Source organism: Choloepus didactylus, chromosome 10 (genome assembly GCF_015220235.1).
Source record: "Choloepus didactylus isolate mChoDid1 chromosome 10, mChoDid1.pri, whole genome shotgun sequence".
Classification (NCBI taxonomy): Eukaryota; Metazoa; Chordata; class Mammalia; order Pilosa; family Megalonychidae; genus Choloepus; species Choloepus didactylus.
In genome coordinates, this window is record NC_051316.1 from 126,761,263 (window position 1) to 126,782,128 (window position 20,866).

The following is a 20,866-nucleotide window of genomic DNA, read 5'->3' on the forward strand; positions in this document are numbered from 1 at the left end:
AATCATGAAATCTATATTTCATTTAATTTTAACCACTTAAACAGTTGCCATGACTACATAAATATCAGAAAAAAATAGACTTTAAAGTTTAAAAAAAAAAAAATGGAAAAGAAGGAACAGGAAACTGAAAGTCAGGAAGAGGTTTTGACCCAAGTCGGGGGAGTATCTGCCTCTAAGAAGGGGGAGAGGAGCCTTCACTCGGGGTCCATCACCCCCTGCACAGGGTCCTCCATCCTCCCGACGCCCTCGTCAGTTCCCAAGCACTGGCCATCCGCCTTCAGGTACCGAGGGGCAGATGCTCCTTCCTTCTTTGGCTTTCAACACCTGCCCAGGCCCCAGGCCAGTGCCGCAGCTAACTCCGACCCTCTTCTCCACCCCGTAAAAGATGCCAGTGTCTCTGGTGGCATCACTTCTCTGCTCTGACACCTTCTGTGGCTCCCCATTGCCCTCCCACCTTGAGGAGCAAGTCCCCGAGGTCAGGCTGGCTTCCAGGACCCTCACATCTTTCCCCAGGCTCCCCAGAGAAACCTGCTCACTGGTCGAACAGCCCAAGCCCCAGCCCCACTGCACTTGCATCTGTCATTTCAATGCCCTGGAGTTCCAACTTGCCCTCACCTAGTGGAAGTCTCCCCATCCATCCCTAACCCAGACCATGAGGTCCTGGCAGGCAAGGAACGTGGCTCACTCCTCTCCAGTGCGAGCCCAGACCCTGCCTTGAACCCAGAGATGTTTCTTGAATAAATGGGTAAGTTCAAGGTTAAGTGGCAATGTGTTCTCTTATGAGAACATGAAGAAATGGCCACGTTGGTGACAGAGCTAGTTCCCAAACTGTCCCCACACTCAGTGGTTCTAAGGAGCAGAAGTGTCACATTCCCCAATCCACTGTCTTCCCAACTGTCACCCTGGGGATTTATTTCCACCTGAAGCAACACCTAAGGCATAGTGAGGCTCGGCTGGAGCTAGCCTGAAGGCACCGGGTGGCCACCCTAGGTGGCTGGGATGCAGAGGGGATGGGGGGGGGGACCAGGCTGCACCAGTGAGTGAAGGAACTGAGGCTCAGCCGGGGGCAGGACCAGCCCAGGTCACGCTCAGCAAGTGGCAGAGGTGGGCCAGGGCACCTGCCTCCAGCCCAGGTCCTCCCAGGGCCCCGTGTCGCTTGGGAAGGACCGTGGTGGGGTGGGCAGGGGAGGCGGGACCCCCGGACCCCTGAGCTCTCTCTCTAACCCCACCCGTGTCCTTTCAGCTCATCACTCTGAGGACGAACCCAGACGCTGCCACTCAGAACAGGCGCTTCCAGTTCACGCAGAACCAGAAGAAGGAAGATTCTAAAACGTCCACCTCGGTCACCAGCGTGAACCAAGCAAGCACGTCCCGCCTGGAGGGCCTGCAGTCGGAGAATCATCGCCTGCGCATGAAGATCACCGAGGTGCCCCTTGCAGCGTTACATGGCCGGGGCCCCTTCTCCGGGGCAGGGACAACCCCACCCCTTCCCCGAACAGCCCCGTGCCGTGGCCGCAGAGTCCCACCTGACGGCAGGAACAAGGGTAGCACAGACCAGGATGGAGGCGGTTTGGCAGAATCGACGCGGGAGTTTTGCCTCCCCGTCCTGGGCCCTTGAAGTCCAGCAATACCCCGATTCGAGACATCCTCAGAAAGAAGGGCCTGTGTAGATTTAGGAGTTTCCAGATTATAGGAGCTTCCTAAACCTCTTTTCTCTCTCTAGCTCTCTCTCTCTTTTTCATGCTCCCGAAGCACCTAGTGCCCAGCCACATCTATATGCTAAAAGCAAGAGAGGAAGAAGTGAAGAGAAACCTGCCAGGGGGGCCGGTCTGCTGCAGCAGGCCTCACCTAAGACCTGAGGGTTCTTACCTGGTTCTGGAAGGCCCAAGCCAAATGGTGGATTCTGGACTTTCTGTTCCAGGGAGGGGAAACCAGATTACTTTCCCCTTCTCCAGCCCTCCCTTTGCATTAGGGGCATGACTGGGCCCAGGGTCTCCCAGGCATGGAGGCATTCTGATTCCATGAGTGGGACACAGAAGGGAACAAAGGAGAGTGTATCAGTTAGGGTCTCGGCTAAGTTGCTGTAACAAAGAGGCCCCAAAGGGAGTGGCCCCAAGAAATAGACATGTATTTCTCTCTCACCTAACGGTCCTGAGGAGAGACTCCAGGCAGCTCTGCAGAGTCGTTACTGGACCAGCTTCCTTCTCTCTTGTCCTCTGCTGCTCCCTCCCCTTCACTCCCCACCCCCACCCCAGGGCATTTTCCTCGTCATGGTTAGAGCTGGGTGGAAGGCATGTCCTGCTCCTGCTCTCAGGAAGGGAAGAGAAAGGAAGTCCAGGCAAGGAACTGCCTTTTGTGAGCAAGAGACACAAAAACTCCACATGTTGTTTGCACTCCAGTTACACTGACTAGCCCTGTGGGAGGCCGGGGAGTGGCTTCTCTAGCTGGACAGCTGCAAGGAAGAAGCAAGATGAAGGGTTGCCAGATTAGATACAAAATCCTGGTTAAGTTTGAATTTCACATAAACGAGTTGGGGTTTTTTTAGTATAAGTATGTCCCATTCCATATTTGGGATATACTTTTATTTTTTCATACATAGAAGTGATAACTTTCCAAGTGCAATTTAACAAGTAGTTAGAGAGCAAATTTCAAAGAATATTACAAGTTACAGTTCCACAGTTTCAGTTATTTCCTTATTATGAAATATAACATATATACAAAAAGGTACTATCTTTCAAAGTATGATTTAAAAAGAAGATGTATAGGAAATTTCCAAAATTGTTGAGTTATAGTACCATAGTTTCAGTTATTTCCTTATTGTGAAATATAACATATATACAAAAAGGTATAGCTTTCAAATTACAATTTAACAAGTAGCTTTAGAACAAATTTCAAAGGATGCTATGGGTTACAGTTCCACCATTTCAGTTCTTTCCTTCTAGCTATTCTAATACCCTAGCAACTAAGAAAAAGAGAATTATATAGAAATTCATTATTCATAATCCTTTGTTAAATTCTGTCTTGTCTGTTGCTTCCCCTTCCTCTAGTTTAATCACTTTCCCGATCTTCAGGGATGTCTAGACAGTGACCACCCTAACCTGTTCATGTTGACATTATGGGAAAAGGGGACACATCTGGTTGATGTTCTTGAAGAGGGTATTGCCTCTGGGTTTGGGGACTTGCTGGCATAGGAGCACTCTGAAGGATTTAAGTTTCTGAAAAATAAACTTAGTGAGTGAAACTTTTATAGAGTCTCAGATAGGGATCTGGGTATTCATTAAGGTTTTCAGGACTACTGTTGCTTGGGCTTATCATACTGTGGCCATTTGGCATATCTAGGTGAAGCTAGCATTGGAGTAACCTCCAGGACAGCCCCTTGACTCCATTTGAATTCTCTCAGCCACTGAAACCTTATTTTGTTGCCTTTATTTTCCCTCTTTTGGTCAAAAAGGCATTCTCCGTCCCTTGATGCCAGGGTCAGGCTCATTCCCAGAATCCATGTCCCACATCGCCAGGAAGGCTCATTGATCTTGGGAGTCCTGTCCCACATCAGGGGGAGGGTGATGAATTTATTTCCTGAGTTGGGCTTAGAGAGAAAAAGTTCACATTTGAGCAGCAAAAGAGGTTCTCTGGAGGTGACTCCAAGGCACAATTATAGGTGAGCTTAGCCTCCCCTTTACAACCATAAGTTTCACCCGAGCAAGCCTCAAGATCAAGGGCTTGACTTATAAAGTAGGGGGGTCCTAAATTCACGTAGCATATGTTATGTCCATGATAATGCATCTATATCTCACATTATCATTACTTAGTTGTAGAATCCTCATCACTCTCCATTTTAAACAATTGTCATGACCCAAAACATCTCATAGCTCTTGTCAGCCCTTAATTATTTGTCCCTGTATTTGGGATATACTTACACTGAAAAACTTACTCATCATTATCTGAAGTTCGGATTTAACTGGGCGCCCTGTTTCATTGGCTAAATCTGGCAACCCTTTGAGGGGCACATGGTTTTCCGCAAGAGAGAGCCACAGTGCAGTCTTCTGTGTATTTAAGGACACTGGAGTCTGGGCAGCCCGCCACGAGCCACCAGAGCAGAGCAGGGACGCCTCCTGTCCCACAAGGCTCCTTGCTGATTCTGTTTTAGTACCAGACCTCTCTGTGACTACTAATCCCCTACGTCTGTGCCCCAGCCTTCAGCTTCTCCTCACACACTCCCACAGCGAAGAGCTCGCTAGGAAACCCGAGCCACAGTCAAAAACCCTAAAATGTTGGAGGGTTTTTTCCTGGAATTGAACAGCCAGGCCTCCCGTTGCTTCCACCCTCTGCTTCTCACCCTGCCCTTTGAGCCCCACAGATACAGGCATCTCTCTCCTCCCCCACGCGGAAACCGATCGTGTAGTTTAATGGCTGTGCTCCTGATAGTGAAACAGCACTTCACAGTTTATAGGATGCCCACTACCCTCCCCACCCACTGTCCCTCACACACACACACACACACACACACACACACACACACTCACTCACTCACTCCCCAGGCTTCTCTGGGGCTCAGCTGCCCCCGGGGCTGCACCTGATTTTCATATAACCTGGGGGCCACTAGGTCCACCCTCGTGGACCCCTCTAGATGAGCCCTGCTGGGCTAAGTCTCTGTGACAGTGTGACGTTCAGAGCTGCTTGGTCCTGCAGAGCTGTCCCCCACCTAAGGTCCTACTGGCTATCAATAACAATAATTATATAAACATTATAGTAGCAGGTCCCCCATATCATGTGGCAGGCACTGTGTTGTCCTGCCGAATCCTCATGCTACCCCCGACGGAATAGGTCCTGCTAACACCCCACTCTACAGGGGAAAGGACTGAGGCTCAGCTTCTCACGGTGTCACAGCTGGGAAGAGGCAGCCCTGGGCCTGCACACCTTCCCTCTCCCTGCCCTTCCTCTCTGGGCATATTTGCACGAATCCAGGCTCCTTTCATCATAACTTCTCCTTGAACAGGAGCTGGCAGGTCCCTCTGGGTCTCCTCACCAAGGCACGCTCCCCTCTGGCTACCAGTGCCCTCCTGAAGCCCAGCTGGGGCACAGCCCTGTGGGCACTTCTTGGTTCTGGAGGCCGAGCTCCTGGGGCTGGGGCAGGGCCTGGGCCGGGGACACAGACTCAGCCAGAGCCTTTGTCTTCCAGCTGGATAAAGACTTGGAAGAGGTCACCATGCAGCTGCAGGACACACCAGAAAAGACCACGTACATTAAACAGAACCACTACCAAGAGCTCAATGACATCCTCAACCTGGGGAACTTCACCGAGAGTACAGGTACGAGGGCCCTCAGGTTTCACCCACCAGCCATCATCTCCCATTGTACACATGGGAGAAACTGAGGCTCAGAGAGGTAAAGGGCTGGTCTGCAGACACATGAGCAGAGCTGCAATGTCTAGAACCCATGTCTTCCGAGTGGCAGTTCGGTGTGTGTGAGGAACTCGGGCGTGGGGCTGTTCTTTGTTGCCTCCCATGTGCCGGTTCCACATGGACACACCATGGCCAGCATTTTTCATGACTGACTGGGGACACATGTCTTTCTCCCTTTTGTTCTTAGCTAATAATTTCCCTTTGCTTCTCTCAACAACATTTCACAGTGTCAAATATGTCTCATCAGACTGCAAGAAAGAGCTGGTCAGTAAAATATGATGTGGTGCTCAATCTCACCACTCACTTGGGATATGCAAACCCAACCACATGGCCCTTTGTATTGGTTCACCAGGGCCACCATGACAAATACCACAGATGGATTGGCTTAAACAACAGGCATTCATTGTCTCATAGTTTTGGAGGCTAAAAGTCCCATATCATTGCCGGGCCATGCTTTCTCCTGGAGTCTGTAGCTAGCCAGCTCGCCATGGCCTTTGGGATTCCTTGGCTTCTAGATGCATCTCTGCCTCTGTCTCCTGGCCCTTCTCTCTCCTTCTCTGACTTGTGTTGTGTCCTTTGTTTATAAGGAATCCAGTGTTGGATTAAGGATACCCTCCTTCATTGGGCATCTTAACGGTGCCGTCCTCCAAGGTCCTGTTTACAGATGGGTTCACACACACAGGCCCTGGGGTTCAGACTCGAACATGTCTTTTGGAAAGGCATGATTCAGTCCCCAATATCCTTTTTTTGCCTACGATTTGGCAAAACTTTAAGCGATCACCCATGTTGGTAAGTGTGTGTGAAAACAGGCATTCTCCTATAGTGTTTTGGAAGTCTTTCTGGAACTCTGCAAGTGTCTGATGTTAAACCTCATGACCTAGCAAATCCAGCACCAGGAACTTTGCCCATGAAAATCTTCCCACATGGGCAAAGACCTGCAAACACACACACAGATGCTCATCATAGCAGTTTTCATAAGCAAAAAAAAAAACCAAAAAAACAAAACAGAATTGACTCTAATGCTCATCGGTTGGGGTGGTTTCAATAATTATGATACAACCCACATGGCACATTAGACAACTATTAAAAAATGAGGCTGGAGAGGACTTCCAGGAAGGTGGTGGAATAAGGATAGGCAGAACTCTCTCCTCCAGCAACAACACTTAGAGAACAGGCAGACACTGTTCACAGCAACAACACTTAGAGAACAGGCAGGCACTGTTCAAGGCAGCAGTTCAGGAGCTCAGGAGACCAGGAGGGACCACAGCAACATATAAGGAGAAGCTGGATGAAAAATGGAGATACTACGACTGAGAAATAGTGGACAATGAACTCAACCATGCCCACTCACCATCCATGAGCCAGCAGCTCTGCGTCAGCCTGATTCTTGCCAGCACAGTCCTGGTCTAACTGATGGCCAGTGAAGTTAACCCTCTTGGTCCCACAGCCCCAGAGTCTTTCTACATGGGATTCCAGGAGCCAGCGGCTCCGTTATGTCCACAGAGAGTCCACCGCAGTTCCTGGAGCCTATTCCCCCACCCCTGAGGCTGGCAGCTTTGGGCACACATGGATCTTGCCCTGCTGACTGCAGAGGTCTGGGAGAGGCATGGAGGCCCTCACATTGGGGAAAAGGGAGAATGCAGAAGAGTCCTGATCTAACAATGGGCCAGCAAGTTCGACCCTCAAGGTCCTGCAGCCTTGAACTTTTACATGCAAGAGACCAGGCGTTCACAGGTCCACTATTTCCACAAACAGAGAAGCTGCAGCAAGGGAGGGAGCTCCACTGTGGCTCCAAGACCAGGAGCTTCCAGTGGGTCCGGACCCTGTCCAGCTGGCTGCTACAGTCTTGGAGAGGTGGGGTTGTGGGGAACAGGCTTCCCAAAAGTGCCATTGGCTGGGAAGGCTGGGAAAGTGTAGTTTGGGGGGCTGCTTTCCAGCCCACTCTCTAAGACCCTTTGGAATGGGTCTGCACCCCCGTGTGAGTCCCTGGCCCTGGTTTGCCTGGGAAATACCAACGAACCAAGTGCCAAAGGAGACTCTCAACATGAACTCAAGCAACAACAAAATCTTAGACAAGAGACAACTTTCAAAATAACCTTTTATCAAGATAATGAGAAACCAGTAAAAATTACAAGGTATGTGAAGAAACAAGATATGGCCAAGCCAAACAATCAAATTAAAAAGTCAGAGGAGACACAAAATTTGGAACAGCTAATCAAAGATGTTCAAACAACTCTCCTAAATAATTTCAATGAGATGGTTAAAGAGATATAGAATATTAAGAAGGCACTAGGAAAGCGTAAAGAAGAATTTGAAAGAATACATAGAAAAATAGCAGAAATGAAAAATAATGTAGATGAAATTAAGAATATGCTAGGGACATACAACAGCAGATATGAAGCAGCAGAAGAAAGGATCAGAGAACTAGAGGACAAACAACTGAATTCGAACACATAAAAAAGAACAAATGGAAAAAAATGGAAAAATTTGAACTTGGTCTCAGAGAAATGATGGACAACATGAAGCATACAAATACACAAATCATGGGTGTCCCAGAAGGAGAAAACAAGGGTAAAGGGCCAGGAAGAATATTTGAGGAAATAATTGTGGAAATTTTCCCAACATATATGAAAGACATAAAAATGCAAATCAAAGAAGCCCAACATTCTACAAATAGAATAAATCCAAACATATCCACTCCAAGACACATCCTAGTCAGACTTTCAAATGCCAAAGAGAAGATTAGAATCCTGAAAGCAGCAAGAGAAAAGCAACTCACCTCATACAAGGGAAGCCACAGAAGGCTAAGTGCTGACTAGTCGTCAGGCACCATAGAGGCAAGAAGGCAGTGGTATAAGATATTTAAGATACTAAAAGAGAAAAATTACCAGTCAAGAATTCTTTATCCAGCAAAGCTGTCCTTCAAAAGTAATGGAGAGTTTAAAATAGTCCCAGATAAATAAAAGTTGAGAGAGATTGTTAACAAGAAACCTGTCCTGCAAGAAATACTAAAGGTAATTCTGCCAGCTGGGAAAAAAAGACAGGAGAGAAAGGCTTGGAGAAGAGTATAGAAATGATGATTGTCAGTAAGGGTAACTAAAAGGATAAAAAGAGGAAAATAATAAAACTGACAAATAAAAGGCAAAGGATAAAATGGTTGAAGTAAGGACAGCTTTTACAGTAATAATGTTGAATGTTAATGGATTAAGCTCCCTGTGCTGGTTTGAAACTGTTATGGATCCCAGAAGAGCCATGATCTCTTAATCCAATCTTGTTGGGTGACCTTTTGATTGAATGTTTCCACGTTGATGTGACTCACCCAACTGTTGGTAAGACCTTTTGATTACATCATTTCCATGGAGGTATGGACCCCACCCATTCAGAGTGGGTCTTCATTATATCACTGGAGTCCTTTAGGAGAGCTCACGGAGAGGAGAAGCTCAGAGAAGCTGAGAGACACATTTTGGAGAGAAGCTAAGATATGTAACCCTGTCCCCAGGAGAAACTGAGAGCCGACACAGACACAGACACTTGGAGACACTGGGAGATGCAGACAAAAGGATGTTTGAAGATGCTAAGCTAAGAGATGAAGCCCAGAATTTGCCTGGAAAAGCTAAGAGAGGACTTTCAGATGCTTAGAAAGAAACGCCCTAGGAGAACAAAGCAGAGAGCTGAGAGAAACTAAGAGAGACAGAAGCCCAAGACATTTTGGGGGAAAGCCATTTTGAAACACAACCTGGGAGCAAAGGACCACCAGATGCCAGCCACATGCCTTCCCGGCTGACAGTGGGGTTCCGGATGCCATTGGCTCTCCTTCAGTGAAGATATTCTCATGTTGATGCCTTAGTTTATACACTTTTATGGCCTTAGAATTATAAATTTGGGACCTAATAAATCCCCTTTGTAAAAGCCAATCCATTTCTGGTATTTTGCATAGTGGCAGCATTAGCAAACAGGAACACTCAACAATCAAAAGAAAAAGATACAGAACGAATTTTTAAAAATATGATCAATCTATATGCTGTTTACAAGAGACTCATTTTAAACCCAAAGATACAAATAGATTGAAAGTGAATGAATGGAGAAAGAAGAATATTCTGCACAAGCAGTAACTGAAAACAAACAAACAAACAAACAAACAAAAACTGGGTAGCTATACAAATATCAGACAAAATATACTTTAAATGAATAATGTTATGAGAGAGAAAGAAGGAAACTATATATTAATAAAAGGGGCAATTCACCAAGAAGAAATAACAATCATTAATATTTATTCACCTAATCAAAGTGCCTCAAAGTGCATGAAGTAAATGCTGGCAAAACTGAAGGGAATAATAGATGTCTCTACAATAATAGTGGGAGACTTCAATACATCACTCTCTTCTTTAGATAGAACATCTAGACAGGGAATCAATAAGGAAAGAGATAAACTAAATAATATGATAAATGAACTAGACCTAACATTTATAACATTTTGTACCCCAAAACAGCAGGATATACATACTTCTCAGATGCTTATGGAACATTCTCCAGGATAGACCATATGCTGGGACACAAAACAGGTCTTAATAAAATTTAAAAGTTGGAAATTATAAAAAGCACTTTCTCTGATCATAATGGAATGAAGCTGGAAATCAATAGGAGAACTGGAAATTTCACAAATATACAGAGGTTAAATAACACACTGTTAATCAAGGGGTTAAAGAAGAAATTGCAAGAGAAATCAGTAAATATTTCAAGACAAATGAAAATGAGAACACAATATATCAAAGCTTATGGGATGCAATGAATGCAGTGCTAAGAGGGAAATTCATAGCCCTAAATGTCTACATTAAAAAGGAAGAGCTAAAACCAAAGACCTAACTGAACAACTAGAGAAACTGGAGAAAGAACAGCAAACAATCCCAAAGCAAGCAGAAGGAAAGAAATAACAAAGATTAGACTGGAAATAAATGAAATGGAGAATAAAAATCAATAAAGAGAATAAATAAAACCAGAAGTTGGTTCATTTAGAAGACCATAAAATCAACAAACAGGTAGACTGACAAAGACAACAAGAGAGAAGAAGCAAGTGAATAAAATCAGAAATGAGAAGGGGGTGATTACCATGGATGCTGAAGAAATAAAAAAGATCATAAGAGGATGCTATGAACAACTGTTTGCCAACAAACTAGACAACTTAGATGAAATGGACAATTTCTTAGAAACACGTGAATGCCTACACAGACTTGAGAAGAAATAGAAGACCTCAACAAACCATTCACAAGTAAAGAGAGTAAATCAGTCATCAAAAACCTCCCAACAACAACAAAAAAGCCCAGGATGAGACGGCTTCACAGGGGAATGTTACCAAACATTCTAAGAAGAATTAACACCATTCCTGCTCAAACTCTTCCAAAAATTTGAAGAAGAGGGAGCACTACCTAAAACTCTTTCTATGAAGCCAACATTACCCTAATACCAAAGCCTGATACAGATACTAGAAGAAAAGAAAATTAAAGACTAATCTCTCTAATGAATATAGATACAAAAATCCTCAACAAAATACATGCAAATCAAATCCAGTGGCACTTTAAAAGAATTATACACCATGACTGTATTAGTTAGGGTTCTGTAGGGAAACAGAATCAACAAGAGATATGTATAAATATAAGATTTTATAAAAGCATCTCACGTAACTGTGGGGCTGCACAAGTCCAAATTCCGTAGGGCAGGCTGCAAACTGGCAACTCCAATGAAGATGTTCAATGAACTCCTCAGGCAGCAAACTGGCAACTTCGGTGAATGTATTCAATGAACTCCTCAGGAAAAGAACTGGCAACTTTGCTGGTTAGCCAAAGAAGTGAAGGTCCTCTATCCGTCTCACTTAAAAGTCTTCAAATGATTGGATTAAATCTAGCTGATTGCATTCCTCATTGTGGAAAACATGCCCTTCCTTGATGTAATTAGTCACAGCTGCAGCCAGTCGACTGATGATTTAATAAACCAGCCTTCTGGTTTATTAACCAGCTACAAATTTCCTTACAGTAATGGTTAGGCCAGTGCTTGCTTGACCAGACACCTGGGCACTATCACCTGGTCAAGTTGACACATGAACCTAACCATCACAGTCCACACCTTGTCAACTTGGCAGTTATACACATCACCTTAAACCATACTTTATCTCTAAGTAGAGAACAACAACAGACATGTATTTCGCCTAACAATACTCCACTGTCGTACATACAACCAGAAATGCATTAAATCTCTCCAGAATAGGGTGCAAGTTCTTGGGTGACATTAACTGTTAAAATTGATTTCTTTTAATGTAAATACTGCAGAATGAACAATACAGCTTATGTCATATGATAAGGGAATAAGATAGAGAAGAAAGCAAAGATATTTACTTTACAGACAAATACAAACATACTCATAACAAAACGAGGAGGAAATATTCATGGCATCATAGTCCTCGTTTCTGTAACAGATCATGTGGTCATAGTTCATATTTATCACTACGTTTTTCCACTACCCATTCTATGTTCCCTTTACCCTCAGCAAGCACTTCAGCTGGCCGTGGTTCTTTGCCTGATGGGTGACCCAAACCTTCATTCCTGATGTTTCTTGGCCATTGGTAATCCTGCGGGGATTGGGTTGTTGCAGTTTTCCATTGACTTTAATCATGTGGGGCATGGTAGTACTAAGAGATGCCCTAGGGGCTCTCCTGTATTCCAGGAAAATTCTTCTTTATCTCCATTGTGTAGTTGTAGTGTTGTTTCCCCTTGATAGTCAGGATCAGTCACCCCAGCCAGTACAGTAATCCCCTTCCTTGCCTGTTGATTCAGAGGCATGAGAAGCCCAAAGTGGCCAGGTGGCAGTCTTAACTTCCAGTTCAATGGAATTATTGTTGTGTTTCCTGATGGAAGCACTCCTCCTTTTGGAACTAAGACTTGTAAACCAGCAGAGCTTAAGATTGCAGGGACAGGAAGCAAAAATTTCCCTAGTGGATCACTAGGAGTGACAGTGAGTGGTGCCACTCCTGTTTCCACCCCTTGATTCCTGGACCCATGAATCCTGGCTATGGGAGAAACAGCACCATAGAGTGGACGCTGATTCAGAGCATACACAGCCTCCTGGAGAACACTGCCCCAGCCCTGCAAGGAATTGCCACCTAGTTGGCGCCGTAATTGAGTCTTCAATAGGCCATTCCACTGTTCTGTCAACCCAGCTGCCTCGGGATGATGGGGAACATGGTGAGACCAGAGAATTCCATGAGCATGTGCCCATCCCCTCACTTCATTTGCTGTGAAGTGGGTTCCTTGGTCTGAAGCAGTGCTGTGTGGAATACCATGACGGTGGATAAGGCATTCCGTAAGTCCATGGATGGTAGTTTTGGCAGAAGCATTGTGTGCAGGGAAGGCAAACCCATATCCAGAGTATATGTCTATTCCAGTTAGAACAAATCACTGCCCCTTTCATGATGGAAGTGGTCCAATGTAATAACCTGCCACCAGGTAGCAGGCTGATCACCTTGAGGAATGGTACCATATCGGGGCTGAATGTGGGTCTCTGCTGCTGGCAGATTGGACACTCAGCAGTGGCTGTGGCCAGGTCAGCCTTGGTGAGTGGAAGTCCATGTTGCTGAGCCCATGCATAACCTCCATCCCTACCACCATGACCACTTCGTTCATGAGCCCATTGGGCAATGACAGGAGTGGCTGGGGAAAGAGGCTGATTGGTATCCACCAAACAGGTCATCTTATCCACTTGATTATTAAAAGCTTCCTCTGCTGAAGTCACCCTCTGGTGAGCATTCACATGGGACACAAATATCTTCATGTTTTTTGCCCACTGAGAAAGGTCTATCCACATACCTCTTCCCAAGACTTCTTGTCACCAATTTTCCAATCATGTTCCTTCCAATTCCCTGACCATCCAGCCAAACCATTAGCAACAGCCCAGGAATCAGTATACAAATGCACCTCTGGCCAGTTCTCCTTCCAAGCAAAGTGAACAACCAGGTGTACTGCTCAAAGTTCCACCCACAGGAAGGATTTCCCCTCAACACTGTCTTTCAGGGACATCCCAGAAAGGGGCTGCAGTGCTGCAGCTGTCCACTTTCGGGTGGTGCCTCCATATCATGCAGAACCATTTGTAAACCAGGCCTGAGTTTTCTATTCCTCAGTCAACTGATTGTAAGGAACTCCCGAAGATGCCATAGCTGTGGGCTGGGAAAGAGGAGGTAAGGTGGAAGGAGTGGGGGCCATGGACATTTGGGCCACTTCCTCATGTAATTTACTTGTGCCTTCAGGACCAGCTTGAGCTCTATCTTGTGTATACCATTTCCATTTGATGGAGTGCTGCTGTGCACACCCAACTTTATGGCTTGGTGGGTTGGACAATACCCAGCTCATGATAGGTAACTCAGGTCTCATGGTAACTTGGTGGCCCATGGTTAAGCATTCTGTCTCTACTAAGGCCCAATAGCAGGCCTGCTTCTCAAATGGAGAGTAGTTATCTGCAGAGGAAGGTAAGGTCTTACTCAAAAATCCTAAGGGCCTGCATTGTGATTCTCCTATAGGAGCCTGCCAAAGGCTCCAAACAGCATCTCTATTTGCCACTTGACACTTCCAGCACCTTTGGATCAGCTGGATCATATGGTCCAAGTGGCACAGCAGCCTGCACAGCAGACTGGACCTGTCACAGAGCCTCATCTTGTTCTGGTCCCCACTCAAAACTAGAAGCTTTTCTGGTCACTCAGTAAATGGGCCAAAATCCAAAGAAGCCAACTAAGTGTTGTGCCTCCTTTTTGGTCATAGGAGGGACCAGATGCAACAGCTTATCCTTCACCTTAGAAGGGATATCTCAACATGCCCCACACCGCTGGACACCTAGAGATTTTACTGAGGTGGAAGACCCCTGTATTTTTGTTGGATTTATCTCCCATCCTCTGCCACACAAATATCTTACCAACAAATCTAGAGTAGTTGCTACTTCTTGCTCACTAGGACCAATCAACATGATATCATCAATATAATGGACGAGTGTGATGTCTTGTCGAAAGGAGAAATGATCAAGATCCCTGCAGACAATGTTATGACATAGGGCTGGAGAGTTGATATAACCCTGAGGTAGCACAGTGAATGTATACTGCTGGCCTTGCCAGCTGAATGCAAACTGTTTCTGGTGGTTCTTGCAGCTATTGAGAAAAAAGCATTTGCCAGATCAATAGCTGCATACCAGATACCCAGGGATGTGTTGATTTGCTCAAGCAATGATACCACATCTGGAAAAGCGGCTGCAATTGGAGACACCACCTAGTTAAGCTTATGATAATCAACTGTCATCCTCCAAAACCCATCTGTTTTCTGCACAGGCCAAATAGGAGAGTTGAATGGGGATGTGGTGGGAATCACCACCCCTGCATCCTTCAAGTCCTTAAGAGTGGCGTTAATCTCTGCAATCCCTCCAAGAATCTGGTATTGCTTCTGGTTTACTATTTTGCTAGGCAGGGGCAGTTCTAGTGGCTTCCACTTGGCCTTTTCCGCCATAATAGCCCTCCCTCCCCATATCAGGGAACCAACATGAGGATTCTGCCAGTTGCTGAGTATGTCTATTCCAATTATGCATTCCAGCACTGGGGAAATAACCACAGAATGGGTCCAGGGACCCACTGGACCCACCGTAAGATAGACCTAAGCTAAAACTCCATCGATCACCTGACATCCATAAGCCCCAACTCTGACTGGTGGATCAGAGTGATGTTTTGGGTCTCCAGGAATTAATGCAGCTTCTGAACCAGTGTCTAATAATCCCTGAAATATCTGATCATTTCCTTTTCCCCAGTGCACAGTCACCCTGGTAAAAGGCCGTAGGTCCCTCTGGGGAAGGCTGGGAGGAAGATTAACAGTATAAATTTTCGGCAGTGTAACAGGGTCCTTCCCCAAGGGTACCCAGCCTTCCCATTATTCAAGGGGCTTTGGATCTGTAAACTGTCTCAAGTCTGGGAATTGATTAAGGGGCTGTGACTCTCTGTTTTTGTAATTCAAGGTTGACTTTTGTTCACTTGACCTAGAATTCTTCTGCTTATACAGCTCAAACAAGAATTTAGTAGACTGCCCATCTGTTTTACTGCTAAGTACTCCATGATCTACTAGCCAATGCCATAAGTCTCTGTGAGTCAGATTATTTTGACTGCTGCCTTGAGCCTGTTTTCCATTATGGTAGCCATGCCCACCTTGTCTTTGACGATTAACTGCTGCCACATGGCTTCTGCTGACTGTATCTGATTGTCACCATTGTGTTTAAGGATTCCAGCTCAGTGACAGCAGTTCCTACAGTAATATCTGACCTACAGAGAAGGGCAACTACAGAGCTCTTCAGGGATGATGGAGCTAGTCTCACAAATTTATCCCTCACAGTCCTGGTAAAAGGTGTGTTCTCTGGATATTCCAGGGGTGTGTGAGCAGGTCTTCCATGATAAGTCCACTCTAACATTCCAATCTCTCTGTGCCTTTGAATCTCCTCCTCTACATTATACCAGGGCATTTCTGGCATTTTGACCTCAGGTAATGTCAGCGACCTTTTGATCCACGATTCAGCCAAACACCCAAACAAACTGTTAATGCCTTTTCTAACCCCTCAAGCTACAACATTGAATGCAGAATGTCTGCTTACTGGGCCCATATCAGTAAATTCAGCCTGATCCAACTTTATATTCCTGTCACCATTATCCCACACCCTTAATATCCATTCCCACACATATTTCCCTGATTTCTATCTATATAAGTTGGAAAACTCATACAGTTCTTTTGGAGTATAGCGTACTTCCTCATGGGTCACACTTTGTACCTCACCCTTTGGTTCCTTTTGGGACTTTAGTCTAGTTATAGGTCTTGAAGATTGGTGGTGGGGGTGGGTCATGAAATGAATTAGAAGTATCCCTCAAGCTATTTACCTCAAAACATTCTGTTGCAGTTTCATCTGCTGAAACAGCATTAATCTCTCCAGACAGAGGAGTGAGGGCTGCTTCCTCAGGGGAGGTGACTACAGGTTTAGCAGGCACTGAAGGGTTTATCTCTTTAGGTAGAGATTGGATGGCAGGCTCCTCAGGGCAGACTGGAGGTGAGGGGGGGCTGTTTCCTCAAAGCAAAGTGGAGGTTGGGTAGCTCTCTCCTCAAGGGAAACTGGAGGCAGTGGGGGGATGGGGTGGTGTTTCCTCAGGACAGACCGCTACAGGTATATCTAACAAAGACTCAGCAGAGTCCAGGGTCCAGTGTCCTCACTGCCATTATTATCAATCCATATGCCCCCATCCCAAGTTTCAGAATCCCATTCTTTTCCAATCAATGCCTTTACTTTAACAGCAGACACCCTGCAAGGTTGAGATTTTAGTTTATGTTGTAAATCTGCTACTCTCACAATGAGACTCTGGATCTGGCTTTCAGAAACCTCAAGTCTGCGGCCACAGGAAATAAGATTTTCTTTCAGAGCACACATAGATATCTTTACCTCTGTCATACAGTGCTTAAGTTTTAAATTTGAAGCCTTTAGCTCATCCCTTTCTCTTATAACTTTATCCAGCGTATCAAAGAGCAACCAGCCAACATCATTATACGTCTTAACTCTGCAAAATTCTGTAAAGGTGTCAAAAACACTGTCACCCAGAGCCTTGCTTCATACAAGAGTATGACTGGGAGAATCGAACAGTGCTATTTTGCATATCTGCTTTGCCAACTCACATCGTGAACTGTCACTGTCATCTTGATTACTGGAAATGGAGTCATTAGTGCCTTTGAATCTTAGTGTAGAAAACCAATTGTAGAAGCCCATTTTAAGATTCTATTTCTCAAGAACCACTCCTGGTACCAAGTTGTATTAGTTAGGGTTCTCTAGGGAAACAGAATCAACAAGAGATATCTATAAATATAAGATTTTATAAAACTGTCTCACACAACTGTGGGTATGCATGAGTCCAAATTCTGTAGGGCAGGCAGCAAACTGGCAACTCCAATGAAGATGTTCAATGAACTCCTCAGGAAAAGAACTGGCAACTTTGCTGGTTAGCCAAAGAAGTGAAGGTCCTCTATCTGTCTCACTTAAAAGTCTTCAAATGATTGGATTAAATCCAGCTGATTGCATTCCTCATTGTGGAAGACATGCCCTTCCTTGATGTAATCAGTCACAGCTGCAGCCAATTGACTGATGATTTAATAAACCAGCCTTCTGGTTATTAACCAGCCACAAATGTCCTTGCAGTAATGATTAGGCCAGTGCTTGTTTGACCAGACACCTGGGTACTATCACCTGTCCAAGTTGACACATGAGCCTAACCATCACAATGACCAAGTGGATTTTATCCCAGGTATGCAAGGGAGGCTCAACACAAGAAAATCAATTAATGTAATATACTACATTAACAAATTGAAAGGGGAAAAGCACATGATCATCTCAATTTGTGCAGAAAAGGCATCTGACAAAATTCAGCATACTTTCTTGATAAAAACACTTCAAAAGGCAAGAATTGAAGGAAAAATCCTCAGCGTGATAAAGGGCATATGTGAAAAACCCACAGCTAACTTTGTACTCAATGGTGAGAGACTGAAAGCTTTTTCTCTAAGATAGGGAACAAGACAAGGATACCCACTGTCACCACTGTTATTCAACAGTATGCTAAATGTTGTTGCTAGAGCAGTTAGGCAAGAGAAAGGAATAAAAGGCATCCAAATTGGAAAGGAAGAAATAAACCTCTCACTCTTTGCAGATGACATGATACTATATTTAGAAAATCCAAAAAAAAAAAAACTATGACAAAGCTACTTGACCTAATAAACGAGTTCAACAAAGTGGTGGGATACAAGATGGACATGCAAAAATCAGTACACTAGTAATGAGCTATACAAGGAGGTAATCAAGAAAAAAATTCCATTCACAATATCAACCAAAAGAATCAAATATCTGGGAATAAACTTAACCAAGGATGTAAAGGATCTGTACACAGAAAACTAAAAAACATTGCTAAAAGAAATTTTAAAAAGATCTGAATAAATGGAAGGACATTCCATGTTCATGGATTGGAAGGCTGAATGTCATGTCAGTGCTACCCAAATTGAGCTACAAATTCAATGCAATATCAATCAAAATTCCAACAGACTACTTTGCAGAAATGGAAAAGCTAGTTATCAAATTTATTTGGAAGGGAAAGGGGCCTCAAATAGCCAAAAACATCTTTAAAAAAGAAGAATGAAGTGGGAGGCATCACGTTTCCTGACTTTAAAGCATATTATAAAGCCACAGTGGTCAAAACAGCTTGGTACTGGGATAAGGATAGACTTACTGATCAATGGAATCGGATTGAGAGTACAGAAATAGACCCACATATCTATGGTCAATTGATTTTTGACAAGGCTCCCAAATCCACTCAACTGGGACAGAACAGTCTCTTCAATAAATGGTGCTGGGAGAACTGGATATACATATCCAAAAGAATGAAAGAGGACCCCTACCTCACATCCTATACAAAAATTAATTCAAAAAGGATCGAAGACCTAAATATAAAAGCCACATAAAATTCCTAGAAGGAAATATGGGGAAACATCTTCAAGACCTACTGATAGGTGGGTAGCTTCTTTAACCTCACACCCAAAGCATAAGCAACAACAACAACAGAAAGATAAATGAGACCACCTCAAAATTGAATAATTTTTTGCTTTCAAAGGACTTTGTTAAAGGGTAAAACAGCAGCCAACTCAATGGGAGAAAATACTTGGAAACCACTTATCTAATGAGGATTTGATATCCAGAATATATGAAGAAATCCTACAACTCAACAATAAAAAACAAATAACCCAATTTTAAAACGGGCAAAAAACATGAGTAGACATTTTTCCACAGAGGAAATATAAATGGCTGAAAAATACATGAAAAAGTGCTCATCTTCACTAGCTGTTAGGGAAATGCAAATCAAAACCACAGTGATATACCATTTCACACCCACTAGAATGGCCGCTATTAAACAAACAGGAAATTACAAGTGTTGGAGGGGATGTGGAGAAATGAGAACACTTATTCACTGCTGGTGGGAATGTAAAACGTTACAGCTGCTATGAAAGATGGTTTGGCAGTTCCTCAAAAAGCTAAATATAGAGTTGCCTGACACCCAGCAATCCTGCTACTCAGTATTTACCCAGAAGATCTGAAAGCAGGGACATGAACAGACACTTGCACACCGATGTTCATAGCAGCATTATTCACAATTACCAAAAGATGGAAACAACCCAAGTGTCCATCAACCAATGAATGGATAAACAAAATGTGTACATACAGTGGAATCTTACTCAGTAGTAGGACGGAATGAAGTCCTAAAGCACGTGACAACATAGATAAACCTTGAGGATATTACACTGAGGGAAGTAAGTCAGACACCAAAAGACAAGTATTGTATACTTTCACTAATGTGAACTAATTAGAATATGTAAACTCAGTAGTCATAAAATCTAGAATATATGTTACCAGAACATAGAATGAGGCTAGAGAATGGGGAGCAGTTGATTAATATACGCAGAATTTTTAACTAGGTTGAATGTAAACATTTGGAAATGGATAGAGGTGATGGTAGCACGTTATTGTGAGTATAAGTAATACTGCTGAATTGTGAGTGAATGTGGTTGAAAGGAGTTGTTTAGAGCCATGTATGTCACCAGAAGGAAAGCTAGAGGTTAAAATATGGGAATGTGTAACACAGTGAACCTTATGATGGACGATGTCTGTGATTAACAGTACAAATATAAATAAGTTTCTCATGAACCATTAACTCTTTTACAAAGAGTTAATGAGAGGGATATATGGGGGAAAATGTACCTTTTGCAAACTACGGACTATGGTTGACAGTAATATCTTAATATGCTTCCATCAACAGTAACAAATGTACCACATCAATATAGGGGTCAATAATGGAGGGGATAAGGGGTATGGGAATGTTTTGGGTTCTCTTTTATATTTTTATTTTTTTGTTTTTCCTTTTGTAGTAAAGAATGCATTCTAAAATTGATTGTGGGGATGAACGCACAACTATGTGATGACACTGTGAGCCACTGATTGTATACTTCGGATGGAGTGTTTGGTGTGTGGTGAATATATCTAATAAAGTTGCATTTTTAAAAAACAATCTCAGGAGCAGTCGGGCAGAGCCAGTGAGAGGCAGCAGCTGGATCATCAGTGATGGTGGAAAGAGGGCAAGAAGGTTGGCAGTTACCGTAACAGGGTAGAGGAAGAAAGAGCTTTCACACAGACAGTAGGGCATGAGAACATTCCAAAAGCAGATAGCAAGCTTTTTACAAGCCTGAGTTGATTTCTAATTAAAAATGCTTGGGAGACTTTAAAAAGGCCCCATGGCCCAAAGATATCCAGGTTTAATAGAAGATTTCAGTCAGGCAATGACTGATACTGCCGCCAGTCAATCCTGGGTAATTTTAAACCTCAGTAAT

General features: G+C 44.1%; 1 protein-coding gene across 1 annotated transcript in view; it reads left to right on the forward strand.

Annotated features, from left to right (window-relative positions):
• Positions 1-20,866, forward strand: part of GABBR2 (gamma-aminobutyric acid type B receptor subunit 2) — a 399,384-nt gene that overhangs the window by 371,555 nt on the left and 6,963 nt on the right. Inside the window, exons 16-17 of the mRNA XM_037851102.1 lie at positions 1,244-1,426; positions 5,180-5,309. Coding sequence (XP_037707030.1) covers positions 1,244-1,426; positions 5,180-5,309 — 313 coding nt within the window. The remainder of the gene's footprint in view (positions 1-1,243; positions 1,427-5,179; positions 5,310-20,866) is intronic.